The sequence below is a fragment of the Lycium ferocissimum genome, chromosome 4, assembly GCF_029784015.1.
Source record: "Lycium ferocissimum isolate CSIRO_LF1 chromosome 4, AGI_CSIRO_Lferr_CH_V1, whole genome shotgun sequence".
NCBI lineage: Eukaryota > Viridiplantae > Streptophyta > Magnoliopsida > Solanales > Solanaceae > Lycium > Lycium ferocissimum.
The window spans coordinates 5,537,755-5,548,786 of NC_081345.1; the positions used below are offsets into that span (position 1 = coordinate 5,537,755).

At 40.6% G+C, this 11,032-nt stretch overlaps 1 protein-coding gene across 1 annotated transcript; it reads left to right on the top strand.

The window, feature by feature from the left end:
* The first annotated feature begins 3,306 nt into the window (after window positions 1-3,306).
* On the top strand, window positions 3,307-7,420 carry LOC132053691 (uncharacterized). The gene is made up of 5 exons (XM_059445805.1): window positions 3,307-3,558; window positions 3,627-3,833; window positions 4,158-4,543; window positions 5,078-5,185; window positions 7,336-7,420. The coding sequence occupies exons 1-5, from the start codon at window positions 3,307-3,309 to the stop codon at window positions 7,418-7,420; spliced, it is 1,038 nt and encodes a 345-aa protein (XP_059301788.1).
* The last annotated feature ends 3,612 nt before the right edge of the window (window positions 7,421-11,032 follow it).

Consider the following 11,032-nt stretch of genomic DNA (forward strand, 5'->3'; position numbering starts at 1 on the left):
AAAGTGGAATGATGGTGGAGAGGTTGGCCGTGTGTTGTGTGTGTGTGAGTGACCGTGCATGTGTGAAGTGGTATGGCCGTGTGGTGGTGGTGCAATATGGAAGGGAATGAATTGATTTTATTCTATGTTTTAATTGTTATTGTGTGGGTTTTTAGGTTGCTAATAAAAGCTTAATGATATTAGAGAAATTGTTGTAGTTGGAGACTTGATGTAGAGATTATGTAACTTGAATATAGTGTTCTTGCATGCATGGAGGAATATGTTGATAGTGTGATGTTGTTAAAGTGCAATTGTTGAGTTGTTATTGTTATTATGGAAGTTGGAAAGTCTTGAAGAAAGTAATATGTTGACTAAATTGTTAGAATGTACTTTGGGTTGGTTAGTGAGATTGTTAGTATGAATATCGGCATTGTTGTTGTTAGTTTGGCCGGGTTGAATTCTCGGGATTGTTGATGATTGGAATTGGCCAACTTGAATTTGGCGGGATGGTGTAATTATAGGGGAAATTTCGGTATAAGTATTATTTTAAGAATTCAATTCTAAAGGTACTAATCATGTTTGGTAAACATGACCAATTTGTAGATTCTGGCGGATTTGCGACTTGAATTTGGAGCGGCATAAGGAGCGAAAAGAGGTATGTAAGGCTTTACCTTCCTTTCTTGGCATGTCCTAGACGTAGTAGGGTTGGACACGGGCCTCGGGGACCATTCCTTTCCCTCGAAATCCAAGATTGAAATTAGTCACTATTCATTCAGTAGAATTGAACCAGAAATTGTGCAAAATGTTGGAAAAGCCTCCTAAATCTCTAGAACTTACATAAATAAGACCCGATTACCCTAAAGCTCTCATAAGTAATGTCATGACACGTATTATACGTAAATTGTGTACGCCGCCTCATTTGACCCGAGGTGGGCCCATTATTCCCGGATTTTCCCTATTGCTCCGTTTGACTCATGTTGGAGTAGAGTCCAAAGGAAACTTGTGATCCTTGTTTCGATTATCAAACGACAAGTAGTGTACTGTCTTAATGGAAATATGTCTATGATGACCATGATAATGATGATGCTAAGGAAGAGAATACGTCTATGATAAGTAGGACATAAATGATTCCATGACTGAGAGTCTTAAGCTAAGAACCCTATAGGAATGTGAAAGTATTAAGTTAACTTCTATGATATCCATGATTTCATTTTATGTTTCCTTCAACACTATTCCTTGTTGATAGTTTCACCTTATAATACTCGTCCCCTCAAGGTGAGGAAAACGACCACGATTGTTCCATAATGTAATCGGAGGTTTCCGACCTTACGTCACTCCGATAAAGTTATAACCTTTAATTGGGCTCTTATGCATGCTTAAGGCTGCGATAACTACACCGTGCCTAGATGGTTGGGGCATGTCACCGCTACGGCGGCGCTATCGGATGTTACAACGGCCTAGAGGGCGGGCACGACCGCCACTACGATAGGCGTAGTGGTCTGCATATAATTACACTAGGCCTATTGACCGGGCACGATCCCCACTAGTGGCGCTGCAAGAGATATTTACCCCGGACGCGGGAGGCCCGGACGCGGGCTAATAATATTATGTGACTCAGACAGGCTACGATGCCTTATGTAATGTAGATGGGTTATGTAGGTATGTATGTAGAGATAAAGGTAAGCATGCATGATTCCGCCCTCCGGGGCAGACAGCTACAGCTATGTTCTTATTTACGTCTCTGGTTATGTTTCTTTATATTACTGTTCTTGTTCCACCTTGCTATCATGTTATGTTTTATGCCTTACATACTCGGTACATTATCGTGCGACGTCCTTTCTTGTGGACGCTGCGTCCATGCCGCGCGGCAAGTGCTGCATTGAAGGACTTGACTCTTAGGAGCTCTCCAGCGGTTCATTGAAGTGCTCCAGTTGCTCCGGAGCCACAGCTTATTGGTACTGCTTTTGTGTACATATTCGGGCACAGCGTAACTTGGCCCTCTCTGCTGTCATATGTATGTTGTTTAGAGGCTCGTAGACAATCATGTATGGTCGAATGCTTTGTATTTACGGACGATCCCCTCTGATGTATATTAAGTTAGTAAAGCTTATGTATTTTACTATGATGCCGCTATGATAGTAGTAATTAATGAAATGGCAATAATAAGAATTTAAATGGCCCACTTAGTAGTGAGAGTACGATATGAGGTAAGGGGTGCTCGGTACAAGTATCGGGTACCCGTCGCGGCCCTAGTTGGGTCGTGACAGAGTAGGAAGGAGAACGAGAGGCATTTAGGGAATATTCTTGAGACTTTGAGGGAGAAGAGGCTTTATGCTAAGTTCTCCAAGTGTGATTTATGGCTTAGTTCTGTGGGGTTTTTGGGGCACTTGGTGTCCAAGGATGGTATCATGGTTAACCCACAGAAGATTAAGGCCGTTCGTGATTAGGGCAGGCCTACTACAGTTTCAGAGGTTCGGAGCTTTGCTGGTTTGGCTAGTTACTATCGACGTTAAGGTGAGGGATTTTCTGCTATAGCATCTCCCCTTACCAGATTGACCCAAAAGACTGTTTCTTTTGAGTGGTCGGATGAGTGTGAGGCGAGCCTCTGAAAGCTCAAGGCTTTGTTGACTTCGGCTCTCATTTTGACTCTTGCTGTGGAGAGAGAGGGTTTTACTATGTATTGTGATGCTTCGAGGTTTGGTCTTGGTTGTGTTCTCATATAGAAAGGGAAGGTCATAGCCTATGCTTCCAGGAAATTGAAGGTGCATGAGAAGAACTACCCCGTTCATGACTTGGAGTTAGCGACGGTGGTGTTTGGTCTGAAGATTTGGAGACACTATCTCTATGGCATGCATTGTGAAGTTTTCACGGATAATAAGAGTCTTCAACATATATTCAACCAAAAGGATCTGGACATGAGGCAGTAAAGATGGTTAGAGTTACTCAAGGATTATGATAGCTCTATCCTTTATCATCTGGGAAAGGCCAATATGGTCGCAGATGCCTTGAGTCAGAAATCCATGAGTATAGGTAGTCCTTCTTGTCTCCAGATTGGGAAGTGACATTTGGCTAGAGAGTTCAGAGTTTGGCAAATTCCTTGGTTAGGCTTGATATTTCTAAACCTGGAAGGGTTCTTGCTTATGTGGAGGCGCGTTCTTCTTTATTGGAGCAGATTCGAGCTCAGCAGTTTGATGAACCAAAGTTGTGCAAAATTCATGATAAAGTGTTAAAGGGAAATGCTCGTGAGGCAAGGCTTGATGAAGAAGGGATTATGAGGATCAAAGGACAAATAGTGCGCCTCAGACATGAGATTTGACTGCTTTGTTTATGGAGGAGGCTCCCAACTTGAGGTATTCTATTCACCCTGGTGCTATGAAGATGTATCGGGACCTGAAGCAACGCTATTGGTGGTGTAGCATGAAGAGGGATATTGTGAAGTTTGTGTCTCGGTGCTTGAATTGTCAACAAGTGAAGTATGAGCACCAAAAGCTTGGTGGGATTTCTCAGAGGATGCCCATTCCTGAATGGAAATGGGAAAGGATTGCCATGGACTTTCTGGTAGGGTTGCCACGACTTTGGGTAAGTTTGATTCCTTTTGGGTGATTGTGGATCGCTTGATTAAGTCAGCTCATTTCATTCCTGTTCAGATGATTTATACTTTTGAGAAGTTGGCTAAGATCTACATTCGTGAGATTCTTTATTTGCATGGATTGCCCGTTTCTATTATTTCTGATAGACAGACTCAGTTTACTTTTTATTTCTGGAAGTATTTGCAAAAGGAGTTGGGTACCCGAGTTGAGTTGAGCACAACATTTCATCCCCAGATTGATGGTCAGTCTGAGCGTATTATCCAGGTTTTGGAGGATATGTTGAGAGCATGTGTGATTGATTTTGGTGGTCATTGGAACCAATTCTTGCCATTGGCCGAGTTTGCTTACAATAACAGTTATCATTCGAGTATTGAGATGGCTCCATTTGAGGCCTTGTATGGTAGGAGATATCGATCTCCCATTGGATGGTTTGACTCCTTTGAGGTGTGGCCTCAGGGTACGGACTTGCTTAGATATTCGTTGGATAAAGTGAAGATTATTCAGGCGAGGCTTCTCACCGCTCGAAGTCGGTAAAAGAGTTACGCGGACCTGAGAGGTCGTGACTTAGTGTTCATGGTGGGTGATCAGGTCTTGCTTAAGGCTTCACCCATGAAGGGTGTGTTGAGGTTTGTAAAGAAAGGGAAGTTGAGTCCTCGTTGCATTGGTCCTTTTGAGATTATTCAGAGTGTTCGAGATGTTGTGTATGAGTTAGCACTACCTCATGGTTTGTCAAGTGTTTATCTGGTGTTCCATGTTTCTATGCTCAAAGAGTATATTTCAGATGGTTCTCATGTGATTAGATGGGATTTGGTGATGCTTGATCAAAATTTGTCCTATGAGGAGGAGCCGATTGCTATCTTGGACCGTCAGATTCGCAAGTTGAGATCCAAAGAAATTGCTTCTGTGAAGGTTCAGTGGAGAGGTCGTCCGGTGGAGGAGGCTACTTGGGAGACCGAGTTGGATATGAGGGCGAGGTACCCTTAACTTTTTGATGCTCCAAGAACATCTTTCCTTTTTCTTGTCTTTGATGTTCGAGGATGAACATGTGTATTAGTGGTGGATGATATAATGACCCGTTAGGTCGTTTTGGTTACTTTCTTTCTTTTTCCCTTGTGAACCCATCCCTTTCTTGTTTTGGAAATTTGCTAAGTAACCTTTAAGTGTTAGGTTGACTTTAGGCCTCTTCGTTGGTAATTGCATCTTTTGGGATTTTCGTTGGTTCGATTAGCTTTGGGATGTCGAATATAGGTTGTTTGAGTGTTTGGTTCCGTTCCCGAGGGTCTTGAAGGCATTTTGGTCATTTGATTAGAAAGTTAGTTTTTGCCTGTTCGGGGTTAACTTGGTCAACAAGACCTCTTTTGAAAATTCCGAGTGCGCAAGTGAGTTTGTAGCGCGTTTTTACATGTGCTTGCATATTTGGTTGGTCTCGGAGAGGTTCCGACAGAGTCTCGGGATTTCGGGTGTTAAAAGTCAAAAACCAAATTTATCTAATTTTGGTGTTCGTGCAGGTGCGAACAGGGTACTGCCCCTGCAGGTGCGAACATGCGAGAGGGGGTCCACAAGAGCAAAGGATTGCTGGGTTGGCTTGGTCCGCTCCTGGGAAGGATTTCCTGCAGGTGAGTGTGCGCAATCGCGAGCTTGGCTCCGCAGGTGATATTTGTGTGGGGTTCGCCGTGCCAAGGATTCTTCCACCGGTGTGAGTTCGCCGGTGTGAACCTAAGTGCGCAGGTGTGCACATCACTAAACAGAATGTGGTTCTTAGTATCTTCTTCCTTTAGACTTCCATTCGAAAACCCTTAAGTTTGAGAGTGTTTTTGAAGTTGAATTGAAGGCAATTCAAGGAAGAATCATTGGGTAAGTCTCCTAACTTGGTTTTATGGTTATTTCTGTGATTTCGACCCATAACCCATAAACTTGAAGGGTTTTGGAACCCAACTTAAGAATTGGGGGTTTTAGAAACTGAGAATGAATTACGGATTATTATTGGATGATTTTCAGTTTATGGGTTATATTAAGTATGAGGATCATGATTCTAGGTACAATTTACTGTTTTGACCTTTTGGGTTCAGAATCCTAATTTTAGGGCTAAAATTGGGGGGTTTTGGATTATGTGGCAATATAGGTATTGATAGACTCGTATTCTAACTAATAGTCCTTACTTGACAAGACTTTGTCCGTTTGGAGACTATTCGGAGTGGCAAGAGGGCGTCGTGATTTGAGATTCGGCATTCCAGTCATGGTGAGACATTGAACTCTTTCTTGAATATGTGTGTTGGCTAAAATGAACCTAATAAGATGGAATTGGGGTGAATTAAAGGGGTTCCGGTACTTGTGAGGTAACGAGCACTAGTATCGGATACCAATCATCATGTTATGGATATTTACGCAAATTCAATTGTATAGTTAGTCTGAGTGCCATGCTTTGGGCACTACCTGATAGAATAGTACGATCCATTGGATCTGTTATTGGGGTCCGATGCCCGTACTTATGTCTCTTATTATTATTAATTGTCTGTCTTGTTTGTTCGTGTGCATATCGCTCGTACATATATCCTCGTTGAATAAAAAGGAAGTAAAAAGGTGAATCCTTTATGGTGTTATGAACATAAGAATGGTTTTCATGCTTTTACACTTGTTCTTTGTTGCATGCCATATTCATGCTTTTCATGTATTCATGCATATGATTTGAGGATATGAATGTGAGTCCGATGGGATATTATTCCAGACGAGTGATGATGTTTGGCACGTTCTATTGGTACTTGAGCCCGGTTGGCTAAGTGACAGGTTATTGAGATATGATGTGAATGAGTCCGTGATCCGAGGAAATTACCAGAGCGGTGATATGTGGGCCTCATGAGACCTCATGGGTCACGATTCGTTAATATTCGAACGTGTGTATATCGAGAAGTAGAAACAAAGGCCTTGCATTGCATTTGCATATAATTCATCCATTCTTTATGTTGTTATTGTGATTATTCGTATTTGTTTTGCCTTATCTTGAAAATCTACCTGTTATGTGGGTTTAACCGTTATTATGATTGTGTTATATTTGGAATAATCACGTACAAGTGTGGTTGTGATAATGAAGACCAACCCTCGTCTCCGTTCTGAAAAGGGCCGGTCGATGATGCATGTTGAGTACCCGTTATTTATTGTACTCACAATACACTTGCTGTACCTTTTTTTGTGTGCAGACTCGATCCCTAGCACGAGTGGAGGCCGCGACTACCAGGTTCCCCGTTAAAGCGTTGCTTGAGAGGCCGGGGTGAGCTCCTTGGATTCGGGTTGGCTCCGGATTCTCCTTATCTTTTACCTTCTGTCTTTTTCATTTCAGACAGTTTTCTTATGTATTCAGACTATTTATACTCTTAGCAGTCCTTGTAATATGGTGACATCGGATTTTGGTGAAGGATTGTAATAACTACTTAAGTATTTCTATTTAAGATTGTTAAGACTTGAAAATGACTTGTATGCTTATTTTCGCTTTTAATATTTTTCGCTTATTTTGGGCTGTTAACGATTGGTGTTGACTTACTAGTACGGTGGGACTAGTGCCATCACGATTTGGTAAATTGGGTCGTGACACTTCTCATACAATTGTCATGGTCATCTGCAAAAAATTCCTTTAAGTAGATGCAAAAATTATAGTGTCATATGCATATGCTATGTGATTCAAGTTGAGACTCCGTAACTGTGTTATTAGTTGTCCTAAAAAAATAAGATTAAGAGATCTGGATAAAACCTCTCTTTTGTAAGTATGAACAAGGCTGGAGACAGAGGATAACAAGGCTGGAGATAGAGGATCACCTTGCTTTACTCCTCCTGTTGAGTGGAAAAGCCCATGTGATTGACCATAAAAGAGCATAGTATACCAACTACTTGCCACTAGTCTCCAGATCATATCTACGAACCCTTTTGCAAATCCCATCTCTCTTAGTTCTATTGTTGAGAATAACCCAGAGACTCTATCATAGGCTTTTTGCATGTCAAGTTTGATAAAAATATTTGCTGGATTTCTCATCTTCCATATATCTATTACAATTTCCTTACTCAAGAGCACATTCTCAATCATGCTTCTATCTTTAACAAAGCCAAATTGGTTTGTTTAGATCAAGGTAGGTAGTATTCATTATAATCGTTTATGGATCACTCTAGAAATGACCTTGTTGATGAAATTAATCAAACTTATAGGTATCATATCAGAATATGTTTGTATATCTGCCTTTTTAGGGATTAACACCAAATTAGTATGAGTAATAGACTTAGGCAGTGTATGACCATAATTAAAGGCTTTCACTATGTTATAAACACCATTTTCTACTGTATCCCAACAAGATTGAAAGAATATACCTAAGCCCATCTGGACCACAAGCACTTGCCCTGTTTAGCTCAAACAAAACCTTTTTTACCCCTTTCATTGTTGAAGATGCACAAAGGAACTCATTGTTGTCATGTGACACCATATTTGGAATATGATCTAGCAGTGAGAAATCATCACCCTCATCTTCTTCAGACAATTGCTTTTCATAAAGCTTCACAAGTTCTTCTGCCATCTACAAGTCATCATCAAGCCAATCACCATCTACATTTTTTTAACATGCAACTTTTTCTTCCTTCAATTCACAAGATTTTGGAAAAATAAGTGGTTTTGTCCCCTTTAGAAAATCATGTAATGTCAGCTTTTTGTCTTCAAAATTCCTCAAAAAAAATGTAAATATTTCTTTATTTCTGCTTAAGCTTGCTGCATTACCGTTCTATTTATATCTGATAGCTTTTTTTTTCTTTCAAAAAATTGTTCTTTCATTGGTTTTTCACTATTTCCTTTCTTATACTCAACTGCTTGAATATGTCATCATGTGTATCCTTACTCCATTTGGTAAGAACTCTTTTCACCTTCTTGATCTTGTGCTTAACCAAGAATGGATTATCATCAAATCTTCTTTCTAATGTTGTTTCACTGTTTTCAGGAATGTACCATGCTTAGTCTAAAATTTCAAAAACTTGAAATGTTTAATAATATTCTGAGCATGATCTTCAAAAGTAATTAAAAGGGGTGCATGATTTCATCCAGTCCTGAATAAATATTCCATTTCAATCTTAGCAAACTAAACCTGTAACAACTGATTAACAACAATTCTATCAATCTCTTGAATATACCACCTTCTGCTGATCTCCCGTTCCACCAAGTGAATGGACTCTCTTTAATCCTACCAGCATCTAGTTCACATGAATTAACACAAAATGCAAATTCTTCTTACTCTTGAGGCAAAACTGGAATACCTTCTATTTTCTGTTCTTCACTCATAACTACGTTGATGTCTCCTCTTACCAACTAAGGTAATGTCATGTTGTTTGCCAGCTGGTATATAGTACCCCATAACATCAGTCTTTCTGTTGCATCTTATTTAGAATATACTAGAGTGGTAATCATAAATATCTGCTAGTCATGCAGCAATAGCTTGAGAGTAACTTGTTGCTCAGTGTCCAAAATAACTTCCACATGAACATTATCATTCACAAAATACCAAATCTTCCCATTGCAGTTAGCATTAGCAAATTTCATCCCCGATCTTCTTCTATATTGTATGTCTGACTGGTTGAAATGACTCCATTAATGCTATTAGGAAGAATTTTGATGTCTTTTTAACATTTGTAGTGTATGAAAAGCCTGTTGAGTGTTCCTTTGATCCCATATTGCTTATGAGTATCTACCAAGTGCAATTTTGCGTATGTTTGTGAGCTGAATCATGTACAAAATATAGGTAATTTCAAATATGTAACCCAATATTAGGGTTATTTTAGATTTATTTTTAAAAAAAATACATGGTGAGGTCGCTTTTTAGAATGGTAAAATTGAATTATTTCTTATATTTCTTTGTTTTCCCTAACAAAAGAGAGAAAAATAGTAATCCATCTCGAGAATACTAGAAATTCTAGCTCAACAACAACATACCCAGTGAAATCCCACATAGTGGGGTCTAGGGAGGGTAAAATGTGTGCAGACCTTACCTCTACCTTGGGAGGTAGAGAGGCTGTTTTCCGGTAGACCCTCGACACAAGACCCTCGGCACAAGGACAAGCAGTTCAAAGTAGTATATAAAAGACATGAAACAAAAATTGTACAAAGCATAAAAAAGCCGTCTGAAAAAACAAAGAAGTAGTAACTACCACATAATAGTACGATAATCGAAGTACAAGAAATAACAGATAGTAGCAGCAATTGAAGGACAACAACTACAAGAATAATACTATGACTAAGTAGGACAACACTCAACTACTTGCTAGCCTTCTACCCTAATTCGTGACCTCCACAACCTCCTATCTAAGGTCAGGTCCTCGGTAAGTTGGACCTGCGCCATATCCTATCTACTCACCTCTCCTCAATACTTTTTTGATCTACCTCCGCCTCTTCTAAAACTATCCCTAGTCAACCTTTCACACCTCTGCACTGGGGCGCCCGTACATCTCCTCTGCACATGTTCAAACCATCTCAGCCTCGATTCCCACATGTAACCTCCACCGAGGCCACTCCAATCTCATTTCAAGTATCCTCATTTCTAATCCTATCCCTCCTAGTATGCCATGTCACAGCCTAACCGCAGGGCTATGACGGACACCCAGAAGCTGACCTCCTAGATGCCACAAAATATATATAACATACGCTCATGCTCATTACGGGCCACACGAGGGGCACTCACAACATGATCTGGGCCGGATCGATAGATATCATAAACTGGAGGGTCACAGCTCTCAAAAGATATATATATATACATGCATCACTAAACTGAACCTGGGTACAAGCCGACAAGGCTACCCGATAAAACTATGTAACCAAACATGTGCTGAGCGGACTACACTGTCTCACTGAATATAAGCGTCTATGAGCCTCTACTGACATACTAGACATGCTATGGATGGGACAGGGCTCCTGCCCTACCTATATCCATCAAAACATATATCCGGTCTAGACGGCGACTCGTAGAGAGAGGTGCTCCGCTATCCAGCTGAAGAAGCAACCTAAGGATGCGATCTGTCTTCCTGGCTATCTGAACCTGTGAGTATGAACAAAGCCCCCCGAACAATAGGGAAGTCAGTACGGATAATGTACAGAGTATGTAAGGCAGAAGAGTAACATACACATAGGAGTCATGAAGAAAATCTGAAAATCATAAGGTAAGCGGCGACCGAATACATACGTATGAATGCATCTATATGTCGACTATACGAACATTTACGTATATCTCTGCTTACTAAAAATGCCTCTGAGGGCGTATGATATGCATAGGTCATAGTGCCGAGGAACATACGACCCGATCCATATCCCATATAATAGTGCCGAGAAACGTATGGCCCGATTCATATCCCATATAATAGTGCCAAGAAACGTACGATCCGATCCATAAATCATATAATAGTGCCGAGGAACGTACGGCCCGATCCATATATCAAATAGGCCCCTTCGG

What these genes read in the sequence shown, in the direction of transcription:
- LOC132053691 (XM_059445805.1), top strand. Translation starts at nt 3,307, where the DNA reads ATGGAGGAGGCTCCCAACTTGAGGTATTCTATTCACCCTGGTGCTATG. An exon ending in TAGGGTTGCCACGACTTTGG is followed by an intron (nt 3,559 to 3,626) that starts GTAAGTTTGATT and finishes ATTCCTGTTCAG; the next exon opens with ATGATTTATACTTTTGAGAA. An exon ending in CTGGGAAGGATTTCCTGCAG is followed by an intron (nt 5,186 to 7,335) that starts GTGAGTGTGCGC and finishes AGTATGAACAAG; the next exon opens with GCTGGAGACAGAGGATAACA.